General features: G+C 32.6%; 2 protein-coding genes across 3 annotated transcripts; one reads left to right on the forward strand and one right to left on the reverse strand.

Annotated features, from left to right (window-relative positions):
* The first annotated feature begins 539 nt into the window (after positions 1-539).
* On the forward strand, positions 540-5,046 carry LOC108813114 (mechanosensitive ion channel protein 3, chloroplastic). The gene is made up of 14 exons (XM_018585572.2): positions 540-716; positions 800-896; positions 971-1,030; positions 1,384-1,541; positions 1,725-1,848; positions 1,947-2,038; positions 2,107-2,220; positions 2,473-2,533; positions 2,909-3,058; positions 3,144-3,254; positions 3,407-3,574; positions 3,671-3,784; positions 3,868-3,924; positions 4,179-5,046. Exons 2-14 carry the CDS (start codon positions 828-830, stop codon positions 4,848-4,850), a joined length of 1,950 nt encoding a protein of 649 aa, XP_018441074.1. The 5' UTR covers positions 540-716; positions 800-827; the 3' UTR covers positions 4,851-5,046.
* A 919-nt stretch (positions 5,047-5,965) lies between these two features.
* LOC108813113 (receptor-like protein 9a) lies at positions 5,966-9,472 on the reverse strand. Of its 2 annotated transcripts, XM_018585571.2 has the most exons (5): positions 9,026-9,472; positions 8,778-8,934; positions 8,595-8,663; positions 8,412-8,486; positions 5,966-8,251 (listed from the first exon to the last, which is right to left on the reverse strand). In XM_018585571.2, exons 1-5 carry the CDS (start codon positions 9,377-9,379, stop codon positions 6,084-6,086), a joined length of 2,823 nt encoding a protein of 940 aa, XP_018441073.1. In that variant the 5' UTR covers positions 9,380-9,472; the 3' UTR covers positions 5,966-6,083. The 2 variants fall into 2 exon arrangements, with proteins under 2 accessions (XP_018441073.1, XP_018441069.1); XM_018585567.2 differs by lacking the exon at positions 9,026-9,472 and having other exon boundaries at positions 5,967-8,251; positions 8,589-8,663; positions 8,778-8,930.
* Positions 9,473-16,628: the final 7,156 nt, after the last annotated feature.

Raw genomic sequence — 16,628 nt, forward strand, 5'->3', positions numbered from 1 at the left:
ATATAAATAATTTAAGAATCTTTAGATCTTGTATTTTCTTGTTAGATGTCATAAATAAATCTGAACTCATTACAATTTTTTTTAAAATTAATCTAATCTATTTTTGTTATTTTATATCTCAAATAAAAATAAAAAATATAAAAACTAAAGGTAAGTATTTATAATTATTTTTAAACGTAAAATATATACATATACAAACTATTAGTTTATGATTTATAAAAGAATAAAAATACTTAATTTTAGTCTTAATATATTTACTTTTATAGTTAATATATTATTATATAGTAATAAAAATTTATTTATTAAGCCGCGGTTCACCGACGATCGATCCAGTAACCATCGGTGCGGGTAAGTTTTTGAAACATTGCTTTTAGTTGATCACGTGGTAAGTATGCGGAGGAAAAGGCTATAAAGAGTCAAATATCCGTTTGGTGAAAATTGAAAAATTGCGGGACCAGAAAAGAAAAATAGTAATATCCTCTTTTTTTTTTGTTCCGTGAATAAAAAAGAGTTCTTCATTATCGTTCCTTTTCTTTCAGGCTGATGATGATGACGAGGCTACGAATTGCCACAAAAGGCGTATATTAGAGAGAGAGAGATGAATGTCTTGTAGTTTTGTTTTCAGAAGAAAGTAATAATTAATCAAAACGACGACGAAGAAGAAGCTCTTTCATCTTCCTCCGATCCCGACTTTTGCTTCCGCCTCTTTTCCATAGGTATGATCTTGTGTTCGATTTGCGATAAACGAGTAATCTGAAATCGGCTTTGATTAGTTCAATAATTCCTATTTGTGCATCAGGTTGCGATCATTGTTATCTACGCTTGGGATGATGATGCGAACTGTCTCTCTACCACTCTCCCATCATAAGATCCATCGAGCTTCTGGATACCATTATGTGTGCCTACTACTTGTCTCATGTTCTTTTTTTTCCCCTTTTTTACTTTACTTACAGTTTCTCTGTTCCTGCAGAGTGTTTCTTGTAAAAGTCGCGTGTATCGGACACAGACAGGTCTTTCATCATGTTCCATGGTACTATCATCTCTGCTCATACCATAGTTGCTATGCTTCAGTTTCTTGAATCGTATGACTTCTTTTATTTGATTTTCTTCAACAAATGTTGATATTGTGAGGAACTGAACTTACCACTTTTTCATATAAGTAACTTCTGTAAAAAATGCTTGTGTGTCTGTTTCTATTGTATTTTACTTTGGTATTGTGACTTGTGTCCGATGAATAAGTATAACTCTCGGTTCAAAATATGAAAATAGATTCTCATTTTGAGGGTCACTAGCCATGTGTTTTCTATCTATATCGATTCTTTTACTTGTATAACCTTCACGTGTGCATCTATGAACTGTATGTTTCCTTTCCTCTTGTCTTAGAGACAAGACGTTTGGAGTCTTCAGCTTCTGGAGACCTTGCATGGTTCAACACCCCCTGTATCATCTAGGTGTAATGCGTTCGTTTGCCGAGCAGCTCTCTTTCCAGGGAGTGGAAGCCAACTCCCCATTCTTAAATCAACTGCACTAGTACTCACAAGGTTATATGCCTGAATCTTTATTCACCTATACTGTTTAACGACGCATCACATGGTTTTGGTTACAACTGAGACACCCAAAAAGTATCATATTTAAATAGGGGGAGGAGGATATACATTCCATGCTTGGTCTGTCTTTCAAATACATTTTCAGTGATGTCATTTTATCTTCGTTATTGATATCAGGGCATATGATGCTTTAAATGGAAATCCTCATTTAGTGAAATTAATTCCAGCAGTTGCGATTCTTGCATTTGCTACGTGGGGGATTAGACCCCTTCTAGGCGTAACCAGAGCTACCTTGTTTGAGGTGGGATGTCGTTCTCTATTATGTATTCTTTCAATTTTTCGTTTCATAGAGTACTTGGTATAGTTTATTCTTAGTGGACGCAATTTTGAATATTCCAGAAGGGAAATGATTCAAAGAGCAGCATGCAATACACTGTTGTGTCATATCTTCAGCCTTTGCTGCTTTGGACTGGAGCACTCCTTTTCTGCAGGTTGACAGTATTTTTGTTTCTTAACTATTATATGTTTTTACTAAAACCAATTTGGAATTGTCTTTTAGAGCTTTGGACCCGATAGTATTGTCTTCAAGTGCCAGCCAAGCTGTTAAAACCCGCCTTCTTAGCTTTGCGCGGTCCATATCAACGGTGTTGGCATTTGCCTGCTGTTTATCAAGGTGAGAAAGAGTTTCTATATACCGCTGTCTGCTTCTATAAGAACACTGCTACGTTGATATTCACTGTTGAAGTACTTGCTTAAGAATAGAAGTCTTCAAAAGGCTTAATTGACCTTTGTGCAGGTTCATCATTAGGTTCTTTCAATCAGTTGGAAATGGAGCATGATATTTTGTTCTGACCCTGTATATCTATTATTGAGTTCCAAATGTAAATTTAGTTACTGAGCATGTTGTACAATGTATTTTCTGCAGCCTACTTCAACAGGTGCAGAAATTTATTATGGAGACAAATAATCCTGCCGATACCAGAAATGTATGTCTCTCCTATCCTCAAAACGGACTTGAACACTTTTTTTCTTCTGTAGGGCTTAATTTTTCGTAGTAGTTACCTCTTAGGAAGAGTTAAGTATGTTTTGTATCACGTCTTATCTTTCCATTAACGAAAGGAATATATTACATATGAACTGTATGTCAGATCACGACTCTCATGAAAAATAAGATTTTGTCCCTCCAAATTTGTATTCTTTTTGTGAATTGCATTCGTTTATTTTAGCTGTTCTGAAAGAATAATCTCCAACATCGATATAAAATTCAGCTGGCTGATGCACAAGTTGTACTTTGAGACTGGATGTCTTTTAGCAATTTTCGTTTATTTGGAAGTATGTTTATCTGTTTATTGTTATGCCAGATGGGTTTCAGTTTTGCTGGAAAAGCTGTTTACACTGCTGCTTGGGTCGCTGCTGCTTCATTGTTTATGGAGCTTTTGGGTTTCTCTACCCAAAAGTGGCTAACAGCTGGAGGTCTGGGGACAGTACTGCTTACTCTCGCTGGTCGTGAGGTGAGTTCCTTTTTCTTATAGTAAAATACTTTGGCATACTAAATCTAATTACAGTGGGACAGTAATACCTTTGTGGATGGTGCAGATACTTACTAACTTTCTTTCAAGCATTATGATTCATGCTACACGGCCCTTTGTTCTGAATGAGTGGATCCAGACCAAGATAGGAGGCTATGAAGTTTCTGGCACAGTAGAGGTCATTGAAGTTGTCAATATATCTTAGCCATTACAGGATGCCTTATATTTATTTTCTTAATTCATAATCACCCCACTTGCTTCAAAGTTCAACCATTAGTCTTTTTTTCACATGAATTTTGTTCCATGGAAATTGACTTGCTTCATTATCAGCACGTTGGTTGGTGGTCACCTACGATTATCAGAGGTGATGACCGTGAAGCAGTTCATATTCCTAATCACCAGTTCAGTGTTAACATTGTGAGGAATCTAACTCAAAGGACACATTGGCGCATCAAAACACATCTTGCCATCAGCCATCTTGATGTCAGCAAAATTAATGTGAGAAAATATTCTTGATTTACATATGCTATTATCCCTGCACTTATAAACTAGCTAATGCGGCAAGTGGTCTGTATTATTTTTCAACTTTTACAGAGTATTGTTGCTGATATGCGCAAGGTGTTGTCAAAAAATCCTCAAATCGAACAGCAAAAAATACACAGAAGAGTGTTTTTGGAGGATGTAGATCCAGAGAACCAAGCCCTTAGGGTAAGAAGATGCCCTTCTGTCAACATCTAAATATCTGTTTCGCTTTAATCAGATTTTAACATCTATATCTATTTCTGTTGCAGATTCTAATATCCTGTTTTGTAAAGACTTCACGTTTTGAAGAGTATCTGTGTGTTAAGGTATGTAAAACTTAACTAGATAGACCTTTTCATAACGCTAATGTATGTCATCTTAAACTGTGCATTTCAACTAAGAATTGTGTGCAATTTGGTGCATGTCATACCCGCATTGCATTGCATGTACAACACCACTTAATTAGTTCCCCAGACATGGTTTTGTGTAATGTGTTTCTTAGCATATGTGCCTGTGTCACATGTGTTTTGTGGGTATGTACTTATGTGTCATTATTGAATACTAGAACTTCTTTTAACAGGAAGCAGTGCTCTTGGACCTTCTTAGAGTTATTAGGCATCATGGGGCACGTCTAGCAACTCCTATTAGAACAGTTCAGAGGATGCGTAACGAGGCTGAGGTAGACAGTGCAGCATTTTCAGACATCGTTTTCAACCAGGCAGCTATGAACCGTCGACTCATGTTGATTGAGCCATCCTACAAAATCAATGGCGATGATAATGCTAAGTCCTCTTCGCCTAACTCAGAGCAAAAAGGTGAAGAAAAAGACCCTGAAGGAGAAGCATCGGGATCCAAGGCTGAGACAGAAGACAACGGATCAAACGCTAAAAAGGAGAAACCGAAAGTAGGTCTTGATTCCAACTCTAGTACAGGCACTAAAGGTCCGACAACCGCATCATCGGACCAGCCTGTAGAACACAAATCAGAAGAGAAGAAGAAAGAGAGTGCAGGAGAGTCAACTAAATCAGAGAAGGAAGACGTGTCTGATGGCGAAGGTGCAACACTGAAACCAAAAGCAAGACAAGGGACCGAGAAGAGCAATGGAGATGAGAAAGCTAGAGATGTTCGTGGATCTGGTACGAGTTCTTCGTTAACGGAGAATATTGTTCTCGGTGTTGCTTTGGATGGCTCAAAACGTACACTCCCGATTGATGAAGAACCCGAGGCATCTGGTTCGCTAATGGAGTCTTAAGAACTTGGTGTTGGATCGGAATTAGTGAATGAAAAGAGGTGTAAAGAAAATTGTGTTCCAAGCAATTTAGTACATTTGTAGAAAGTAACAAATGGAAATGAAGAAATGAGCCCTTTCACTATGTAAATATATCAGTAAGCTCAAAAGATAATTTGTTTCTGAGTGGATAGTTTGAAGTTCCTTTGTGCTTTGAAAATTCATCAGGATCAAATATCTATCTTATTAAAGTAGAAGTAATTTAAACTTTTGTTTGGTAACAAAGATAGTAGAGAATTTTGTCTTTTACTTATTTAAATGATAGATTTAAGTATTTAATATCCTTTCCTAATTTAAATAATAGGTTTTTTTAATAGAATGAATCTTAACTAAAATAAATTTCCTTATAGATTTTTTGTTAACATTTAATATTTTTCAATATTTATTAATAAAAATAATAAAATAAAAATCAGACATCAAAATCAATTTATATTTTATTTATAAATTGTTAGTATAACACTTTATAATATAGGTCCAATTAGTTATAAATATTGGATTTTTATATAATACATTGTGATATAATAGACGATTAAAATCACATAATATAATTATTTAAAGTAATAAATAAAAAATTTGTTTTAAAACTAACAATTATGTAATACATATTAATTTACACACACATATATATATATATATATATATATATATATATATATATATTATCATTAGAACAAAGAAAAAATTGAAGTGAAAGCAAATATTTATACGGCCACGGTCAAACTATAGAAATAAACAACAATGGCGTAAGATTTTTTTTTAACAAATTTATTTTAATTTCAAATATGTTTATATAATTTATGTATTTATAAATTATTTTATTTGTTATTAAGAATGCTAAGATTTTGGAATTGGAAAAAATTATGATCCATCTCTATATTATTTTAATTAGGAATTTAAAATTTATATCAAAATATTGTTTTAAACTTTTAATTTTTATTATAACTATCAATGTTAATTTTCAATCTAAATTTATGTTTAAATATTACAAATATATCATTTATAAATAAAAAACTAAAAACATAAAATAAATATCCGCCCGGTTGGGCAGGTCAAAATCTAGTATTCATTAAGAGAAAGACTTTTTTTTTTATTCCAAGGGGAACACTTAAAAGAAGATATACCACATAGTGCATACAAACTTTGAATTTAGAGATACCAAATGAAATAACATGACACGAAGTTTGTAAACACACAAAATTAAACACATTTTAAACAATGTATAAAAGCATCAACGTGGCGAAACCATGCTCTGCGCCAAGATGAATCAAAGCAAAGAAACACAATAAATGTCATCAATATCACACTGTAGCTGGCTCCAAGGCTCCAGTAGAACATCTCCATATCAATTGCGACACCACTATCCTTTCTTCGATAGTTAGTTTCCTTTTCACCCGTCGTATTGTTATCTTCACAACTTCTAATTACAGGCAATCCACAGAGAAAAGGGTTACCAATGTAATTTGTTTCATCCAAAGTTAAAAATTTACCTTGACTTGGAATAGAACCAGACAAGTTATTGTATGATACATTGAATAGAACCAAATAGTCCAACTTGGTTAGATTATGTGGTATTGATCCGTTCAATACGTTGAACGAAAGATCAATGCTCTCTATATCCGTTAGATTAGAGAAGCTTTCAGGTACTAGACCTGACAAGGAATTATGAGATAGATTCAGAGCACGCATTCTCTGAAGATCTCCTAGCTCACGGGGGATTTCACCACTGAGTTCATTATTCGAAAAATCCAGTCCAAATATGAAGTTAAAACTTTCTCCAGTGTAAGAATCATATCTTCTCTTTGATGTAAATTCCACAGAAAAATCCAAGTAGCCTGAGTAATCTAGATAAACCTCAAGTGGTAAATCCAGGAACCTAGAAACAAAGGACATAGAATATGCCTCCAAGTCAGTATTGCCACGAGCAATGCCAAATGAATCATCATAATTAGGATCTATCTCATAGTCTAAGCTCCGTCCAAATGATACATTGTTAAGACATGAAGGTATAGACCCATTCAATTTGTTGTTAGCAAGGTCCAAAACCTTGATGCTCTTCAGGTCACAAAGACTAGTAGGAATATGACCAGTTAATGTGTTACCCCTCAGCAAAAGATAAAGAATATATTGATTGCTGACAAAACGTGGGATCGTCCCGGATAACTTGTTATTACGCAGGTCAAGGAGCATGACATTTTCTAGCAATGTACTTGGAACCGGCCCACTAAACTCATTGTCGTGGAGGTACAACAGACCCATTTCCCGGCCACTAAAGTGGGAAGGCAAGTCCCCCGAAAACTTGTTTTTAGAGAGGTCCAAAAGTTTGAAGGGTATGTTAAAGAGTGAACTTGGTATTGTACCTTTTAGAAGATTATCTGAAACCGAAAAATACAAGAAATGGAAGCCTCCAAACCAGCTTGGGATGACACCTTGTAAAAAATTACTTGACAAGTCAAAATATACTAGACCCATTGCCATTGAATTAAGCAGCCCATCTCCGATTCCGGTGAATTGATTGTTATCTGCAATCAAAACCATCAAAGACTCCAACTTTGCTGGTTGTGAGAAAATTTGACCAGTAAAGTTATTGTATGAAAGTTTCCAAGTAAACAGTTTGTAACAACTAGTAAGAAGATTCATTGGTAGAGTCCCAGAGAAATTATTATGAGATAGGTCCAAGAATTCGATCTTTTTCATCTCACCAAACGAAGATGGCAGATTCCCTTGAAACTCATTATTGGAAAGATTCAAGTGTCTTATATTTGCAAGGACTTGTCCGATATTCTCTGGAAGCCCTTTATCAAACTTATTGGATGATACATCCAAAATCTGCATACTGTGATTAAGTAGTAGTCTTGGCAACTGAAGCACAGTGAAAGAGTTGTTTTGTAAAAGCAAAACCTGAAGTCTTGGATAGTTCTCCAGAAACCAAGATGGTGATATTCCGGTCAACTTGTTGTTGGAAAGATTGATTAGACGCAAATCTTTTTGGTGTTGAAGAAATCTAGGAACTGTTTCCAAGTTACAAAACTGTAACTCGATGACACTCAACTGAAATCTCGGTTGCAATGATATTTTATCCTCTATCTGCAGAAAACTACTTCTTGATGAAAGTTTGAACACCTTGAGTTTCGAGAGGTTAGCTATTAACTCCACCGAGAAGACACCCTCGAACTCATTATCTGAGAGAGATAAGTACTTGAGAGAACTGAGATTACTGATAAAAGATGGACTCCCCCCACTGAATTTGTTGGAAGAGATATCAAGAACTTCGAGTTTAGTTAAGCTACTAAAACACTGAGGAAGTCGACCTATAACCTCGTTTCGACTCAAATCAAGCTCCCGTAAATTTTTCAACTGACAAAGTCCTATAAAAATATATTTATTTATTAGTATAATTTTAGTAAAAAAAACAAAGTCCTATACGAAAGACACCTCGTTCAGTAATAGACTCCCAAACAGCTCATAGTAACAAATATATTTAATCTTATAAATAAAATCTTAAACGTTTGATTTCTTTTTAAATACCTTGCTCTTCCAATGTTCCTGAAAATTTGTTATCGCTTAAATCCAAAGCTTCGAGCGTATGAAAATCCGCAAAACCTATGATAAGACAAAAATGAACAGAGTTTGAGAATTATTTGTGTCCAAAATCTCTTTGTCGTTCCTTGAAGAGAATGAGAGGTAATAAAAGAAAATTGTTACCTTTACCTGGCAAAGGGCCACTAAGCATGTTCCCGCTTAGATCTAGCAGTTCTAGATTTCTTAAATCTTTTAGTTCTGCACAGCAGGTGGCCACAAAAAAAAAGAGGATTACTAAATGAAAATATGTTTAAAGACTGATAATATCCATCTATATGTTTCACCTTCTTTAAAAACAAGAACTGTGCATACCTTTCATCGGAAAAGGACCTTTCATATCATTACCATGAAGAATCAAAGTTTTAAGCGACGAAGCAGCATTCAGAAAGGGTAAGACACTGTTATTGACGAAGTTGTGACTTAGATCAAGGATCTCAAGCTTTTTCAACTTCCCAAGGCTTTTATAACCTACAAAACAAAACCCAATAAATTTTTGAAATCTAAGCAGAACGGAAAGTTAGCCACAAAGATGAAAAAAAAATTGAATCAAAAGATATAGCATGGATATCATCGAACCAGCCTGTATAGTTGAAATAATCTAAGTTTAGAGTCTTTAATTCTCCAAAAGGATAGAACAATGAAAGATTTAACAGGGGACGAACGGGGTATGTATAATTCAAGAAGAGGCCAACCACACTTCTAGTTGTAAAATTACACTTGACTCTTTTCCATTGGCAGCAGTCGCTGTCTGTGTCATTAGGCCAATCATACGGAAACTCGGAGTTGACATAGGCATTCAGTTCTAACAATCCCTTCCTTTCCTTCTCGATGCAACTTCTATATCCATGCATCTGCAGTGAAACTACAATAACCCACGTTGTGAAGAAAAATCGAGGTACAAAGAACACCAACATGTTTGTGAGAATCTAATAAACAAGGGAATAGAGTTTGTAGTTCTACAACACATGAGAACTCCTTAATTTTTTTTTTTTTTTTGTAAAACTCTTAAGTTTATATTCATCTTCAAGTCATTTGACTTGACATGGTAAAGACATTGATCAATGATCACATAATGACTGTGCAATCAACACGAATAAATCTTGAGTATCTTTGTTATTTAATTAGATCGTTATCTCCGAGGAGGTTTTGGCGGAAGACTTTGACTTCTTCCCCTTTAATATATAAGTTTAACAGGCATGATTAACCCGGGTGTATTAGCAGGAATTTTTAATTCATGATTCGACATTTTTTTTATTTTTTGTAAGAGTTGTATAACAAAAAAAATTGTATTCATTATATTTCATAATAAGTGTTATTTTTCTTGTTACATAAAAAATATTATTTTACAATTTCAATGAGAATTATATTATTTTTAGCTGAAAATTAACTGCAAACTACATTGATTTTATAACTAATTTTACTTATCTCAAGTACTATTTGGCCAGAAATGTGTAATTAATAACAATTTACATATATTTTCATCACTTTCCTAATTTGTGTGAAAATGTCAAAATGATACTTATTCAAAAATAGAGAAAGTAATTACATACAAAAGATATTTTTTTGGAGATCATGATGTGGAAATCTGCTTTGTAATTGTATATTAGTTTTACGAATCGAAATTCACAGGTACTCAACTTTATAAAATTCAAGCATATTCCCTTTTTACTATTCGGAAAATATTAACAATAAACCTTATGATTAACAAAAATGTTATTACTTATTTGTCATGATTAGAAAACTTATCACAACCTTTATTAAAAAAATCTTCTTTATCTAGATAAAGTACATGTAATGAAACTGCTTATTAAAACCACAAAAGGAATTATACTATATGTTTACATTATTAATTATACGAATTGAATGTATGCTTACATTATTAACTATACCTGTACTTTGAAAGATTTATATTGTACACAGGACTACCTTAGAAAATTGACGCAAACATATTGTCAGTCGTTTTGTTATACAGCAAATGAAACCAAAATTTTTTTTTATCGTGAAGATCTGTAGTTTTATTAGAAACATATATTCTCTTTTCTATATCTTTTCGTCCAGTAATTTCATGTCATAAAATATTTAACCAAGTTAAGAGTTCTTTCTTACTTTGTAAAGCTATAAGAGATTAACTATAAGGTAAAAGCATTTTATCTTCGTTCATATTCATGTTAATTTGTAAAACTATGGTACAAGACTTTTTTCGGACTGCACAATATAAATTTTTCATACTCATGTTCTTTTCTAAAACTTTAATACATAAAATTTAATTTTTGGTTAAGATATTATTGTTTTCATTTGATACATCATAACTTTTGGACTGGAAAATAAACTTTTATATGATAATATCGTATAAAGGATAGGTCATTTGGGACTTATTCCACGAACACAAAATCGGATTTCAGACTCTTTAGTTAGGACGGCACGTTCTTTCCATAGATAATTCTTTTTTATTAGTTATTCTATTCCGATCTGGTTGTCCAGACCACCTCAAGTTTGAGTAATATAATAGTCTTTCGATGTAAAAAGACTTTCATGTACGATAAATCAATTCTTTATTAAATTTATACGATGTTTGTATTACGTTTTCAATTTATCAAGATGTGTAACAGATTTTTGTAACTATAAAATGTTAAAACGGCTACATGAGGTTGATGATTTTAAGGAATAATATAACCCTTCATTATTATGGTCTGCAGATGATAACCATTTACTTTACCAAACTAAACAAAAAAAAATGTTTCTAAAAAGAATCACTTTTTGGTTCAATATGGTTCGGTAATATGTTAGTTTGTTTTTTTTTTAAAAATATTAGATTTTGACCCGCTCTTTAAAGGGCGGGTATATTTATTGTTTTATATTTTGTAGAAATTTAATTTTTAGATTTATGTATTTTTATGTAATCTTTTTGTATTTAATATAAAATTTTGATAATTATTTTTTTTTTTTTTTTTTTTTTAAAAAAAAAAAGATAATTATATTACCTATACACTTGCACCATATGCATTTTAGATATATGATTAAAAACAAATGCAAATATATAAATTAATTTATAAAGAAAAAACAAAAATATATCATTTTCAGAATCTAGTAATCTATTTAAAACCCGTTAAACTAAATGAATTTATATGAATATTTACTTTTAGTAAAACCCTTTATAAAATAAACAATTATATATAATAATATAATAGTATATACCTACTTGTTTTCAGCCGATTATCCCAATAAAACCGAAGTTTCATGTATTTAGTTTTACATTATTCAAATTTATATATTTGTATATTATTTTTAGTTATGGATTTTAATTTTTACATGATTTAAGTGAATACTCTAATTTGAACTAAATCCATAATTATCCTAACTGAATTCAAACTATTATTTATGAATATCCAAATAGGATTTAAATCTCTCATCTCAAAAACAAAAATCCGAATAATCTGAAACGAATCCGAGCGCTTAACCCAACATGTAGTCTATAATTTAAATAGAGTAATATAGGCTTATACCATCCGATTAATTGGATAGTTTTAAATATTTTAAATTTATACTATTTAACTAAGCATTGATCACTTAACATTAAACGGCTATATAAGAAATAATAGTGGGTATAACCATGTTCGGGATTGCGCTAGATAATATATGACTACGCAATCACTTAACGTTAAACGGTTTTATTTAAAAAGGAGATAGTTTTGAAATTAATCAGGGATTAGTTTTGAGTATTTTTTTTTATTTTCTGATCAATATATCTATATAAATCATTTAGTTACACAATTTTAAGGAGTGTTACGTAGCCTAGTGGAACACCACAAGCACCAGTCCCTACCTATATCCCGTGATCGATCAACGCCTAGCGCGTTTTCTTTTTTTTTTTCTTTCATTAATGGCATAAAAGTAATTTTTTTTTCTTCTTCTCTACTCGAATTAGGTTTTGCAGAACAGTCTTACAGCCGCCATTGTTCTTCTTATCTAATCCGCCATTGATTCTTTTGTCTAAATCTTGCATATTTGACATATAATACCAGATTTTAACCTTTAGAAACCAAAAAAAAAAATTGATGATTCTTATTTAGATAAACAGCCGTGGTTAACCATGAATGTATAAATTGATTGTCTGGGTGTTACTTTTTATATATCCTTTTCTTGTAAGTAACTTTGAATCTCTTATATGGTTTCAACACATGTAACTGTAGATTCATCGATGTTTGAAAATTATTAAAGGTTTCTGTAACAGCCATTAAAATCTGGGAATTATGTGTTTTCAATGTATTGGAAGATAGAGATTATAGAGGTAACTGCTCATGTGAACTGATCTGTAGGAATAAATATAACTGATTGTATTATTGAATTTGGTTATAAAAGAATTGGTTTATTTATTAAAGTAGGTTATGTGGATGAATAATTATTAGACCAAACATATATCAATTTGTCATACTGCAAAATTAATATAGAATATATTTTTTTATCACATAGTGCAATTTTAACTAAATCCAAACTAAACGGACTAACCAAAAGCTGAACAAAAATAACTGAAACTTATCGAAATAATTTAATTTTATTCAATTTAAATCAAAATTTTAATCGAACTAATCAAAAACTTAAAACTTCTATTTTTTTTTGAAAATCAAACTAACCGAAAATCGAGCCGAATCGAAAAACTTTAGTTCACTTTAGTGAATTTTGACCTATCAGAATTAACCGAAAGAACTAACTGAACAAACGGAACCCGCAGACCTAATAATAGTTGTTAGACCTTAAAAAATAATTATTGAAGCCACAAGTTCATTTCAACCTTTGAGGCCTGGCATAAAACGAAGCTTGTATATATAGTGTAACTATATACACACATACATTATAATTAACAATGAAACACCTTTCATCGTTCGTCATAACAGCTCAAGAGGCAGTCCAGCAGGCTGCTCAGGAAGCTTCTAGGGTAGCTGCACAAGAGGTTGTTAGGCAGATGACTGCAGCTCAGCAGGGTCAGGGTCAGGGTCCACAGATTCCGTGTGGTCCGCAGATTCAGGTGCAGCAGGGTCTGTAGATTAATGTGCAGCAGGCTGCTCCGGTTCAGGCACAAGGGGATCCGCAAGTTCCAGGTGCTTTTCAGGTTCCATCACCACCGCCACTCATACGTCAAGAGCAGGTTCCCGAGGTTGATGAGACGCTCATTAGGATGATGAGGCAGATGAAGCACATACCTTTGGAGACTTTTGAGGGAACAGTGGATCCTGCAGCTGCTTATAAGTGGAAGTATAGGCTGGTTCAATGTCTGGAGACTATCCATTGTCCGTTACGCATTTGTCTTAACATTGCCGAGCTGTATCTACGTGGAGACGCATTAATATGGTGGGACGGAGTGAAAATAATGCGTCAGGGTGATATGACTTATGAGGATTTTCTACTTGCGTTTGATAAGAAGTATTTTCCCAGAGAAGCGCTACACCAGAAGAAGAATGCTTTTGAGCATTTGAGTCAGGGTACTAGGAGCGTCAGGGAGTACGAGTGGGAGTTTTGCCAACTCCGTATATGTGCTGGTAATAACTTTGATCAAGAGGATTTGATCAGGAGGTTCTTAGATGGGATGCGAGTTGATCTCTGTGGCAGATGCAGTGTGGTTACTTACACCAGCTTGGATGATTTGATAGAAAAGGCTGTAGTGAAAGAGGCATGTATTGTTGAGGAGCAGAAATAATCCAAAGCAGCTCAATCTAAGTTCGAGAAGACTTCTGAGTCATAGAAGAGGACATGGGATCATACTGGAGCGCCCAATTGTGGGCGTTGTCGTCGCTCCCATTTCGGAGAGTGTTTCCACTGCTATAATTGTGGGCAGTATGGTCATGTTCAAAGAAACTGTCGAAATAGGCCATTAGGTGCCCATGATGCAGCACCAGCAGCACAGACAGCACTGGTAGCACAGGCAGCACCAGCAGCTGCAGTAGTCGCACCAGGAGCTTGCTACACTTGTGGCCAGTATGGTCATATCTCCAGGTTTTGCCCGACTAAGGGGCCTGCGGCCAAGCGTCAGGCCATTGCTCCACGTGTGTATGCTTTGGGAGAGGCCGATGGAGCTAAGCGGATAGGAGGTACATATCTTTATCATACTCATTTGATTTGAGTATTTTTGTTTTGTGGTTATCATGTATAGGTAGAAAAAACTGTGTTTGATTAGATCGGTTACTGTTGAGTGTGAGAGCTTTCATCTTATTAGATGTGGGAGGTTCAAAGAGTCTGGAGTGTCTAAATCGGTCAAGCGTCTTTCTAATAGAGTTGTGCCAAGTTGAAGACTTATTATTTCTTTTTTCGGCTCAGAATTTGAATTCGAGGACGAATTCTTTTTAAGTGGGGGATAACTGTAACGACCCTTATCCATGGCTGAGAGGCCCATTTGTTTTTTTTTTTTAAATTAAAACCCAAAATCCTTTCTATTCTTTTTTAATTGGGAGTCTCTTCTCTTTTTCTCATCAAGTCAAAGTATTCTTTACGCGTGACAAGTTGTTGAATTATTCAACGATCAGTCACTAGTGATTTTTCCGGTGGGATTTCCGGGCAATATTTTCGGGCAAGCTTCCGGCGAGATTTCCGATCGAGTTTCCAGCGGTTTTACTGGTAAGTTTGTCGCCTCCATATTTCTAGTTATAGAAATCTATGTAGAGAATTCTATTTTAGAAAACCCGCCATTTTAAAAAAAGTTCTATTTTTGGAAAGTTTCTATTTTAGGAAAGTTTCCATTTTGGGAAACTTTATTTCCTGAGACCCTGAGCTTAAGTCGTTAACCATCGTGTTGCAGTTGATCTCAGTTGACCATCTTCTGTTGTCCCTTCCAGCCAGTTGCTAAGGTGAGGGTTATTCCGTTAAAATCCTGAGTTAGTTTAGTACTATCAATACTATTAAAACATGAGCAATATTTATCGACTATTTTTTGGACTACAAAAAAAGTTATAACAGTCCAACTAAAATAAATAAATTAATTATTATCACATAATATTTTTTAATCTAACAAGTATCTATTAATAATGAGATATTATTCGACATGCAACCGATTCCTACATACATGCAAAAGAAAATCGGTTAGATTAAATATTTATATTAAAAACGTTTTATGTTTTAAAAATATTTGAAAAAATACTTAACTTTGTTTTTTTTATTTTTATTATCATTCCACGTACAGAATATATTAAAAAAAGTTTTTTAAACAATTTTAAACAAGTTAAGAGTTATGATATAAAATAAAAAACATATCAAGACTTAAAATATATGTGTATTTAAATGTATAATGTGAATACTAAAGATAAAATTTATTCAAAATAAACCAAAAGTAATATATAAATTGTAATAAATTATAACAAAATAAAATAATGTTAAATCACATCAACTAATTTTGTTAATATATTTATAATCCACATGATCATTTGATCTTTTTATTTTTGAAAAATAATTATTTGTAACTTTGAATTAGTTATATTTAACTTAATTAATATTAAATATACATCAGCCTAAAACTAAGGAGCTAACTAACTAATTTATTATTTTTAAACTAATGAATATAATTTAATAAATACGAAATTTGATAATTAATTAATTATATTTTAATTATTAATGTGATAAATAATGATATATATCTATTAATTTGTATATATACAGCTATATATTAATCAAATGAAAAAAAATTCTTCAAAACCCTCACTAAATATATAAAAATATAATTCATATATTTAGAGTATTAAAATTAGATATACATATATAATATATATATATATATATATGTGTGTGTGTGTGTGTGTGTGATAAAAATAGTAATAGTTTGATACTATTAATATTTAGTATACGATGAAACATGTTATTATTGATATTTTTACGAACGTAGTTTTACGGGTTATTCAAACACATGCAATATATTTATCAAATATTAACTAATTCAACAAATATATTAACACAATGATATCATAAAACACTACATTAAAACATAAATTAATGCAAGAGAGGATGTGTCAATAGTTTAATCAGTTGTAAAATATAATTATATATATAAGAAAATATAAATAAAAATTATTATATAATGCAAATATAAATCAAAATTAATGCGATTAATGAAATTAAATTTTAAATTTAACATAAGTCGTAAACAAAACGTCAAAAAAATCTAATAACATGTGACTAACAAAA

Source organism: Raphanus sativus, chromosome 6 (assembly GCF_000801105.2).
Source record: "Raphanus sativus cultivar WK10039 chromosome 6, ASM80110v3, whole genome shotgun sequence".
Taxonomy (NCBI): domain Eukaryota; kingdom Viridiplantae; phylum Streptophyta; class Magnoliopsida; order Brassicales; family Brassicaceae; genus Raphanus; species Raphanus sativus.

Coding starts and splice junctions, on each gene's coding strand:
- LOC108813113 (XM_018585571.2), bottom strand. CDS start 9,379: ATGTTGGTGTTCTTTGTACCTCGATTTTTCTTCACAACGTGGGTTATT. Junction 8,664..8,777: donor AGGTCCTTTTCCGATGAAAG/GTATGCACAGTT, acceptor CCTGCTGTGCAG/AACTAAAAGATTTAAGAAAT. Junction 8,487..8,594: donor GCTTAGTGGCCCTTTGCCAG/GTAAAGGTAACA, acceptor GTCTTATCATAG/GTTTTGCGGATTTTCATACG.
- LOC108813114 (XM_018585572.2), top strand. CDS start 828: ATGATGATGCGAACTGTCTCTCTACCACTCTCCCATCATAAGATCCAT. Junction 1,542..1,724: donor ACTGCACTAGTACTCACAAG/GTTATATGCCTG, acceptor TATTGATATCAG/GGCATATGATGCTTTAAATG. Junction 2,039..2,106: donor GGAGCACTCCTTTTCTGCAG/GTTGACAGTATT, acceptor ATTGTCTTTTAG/AGCTTTGGACCCGATAGTAT.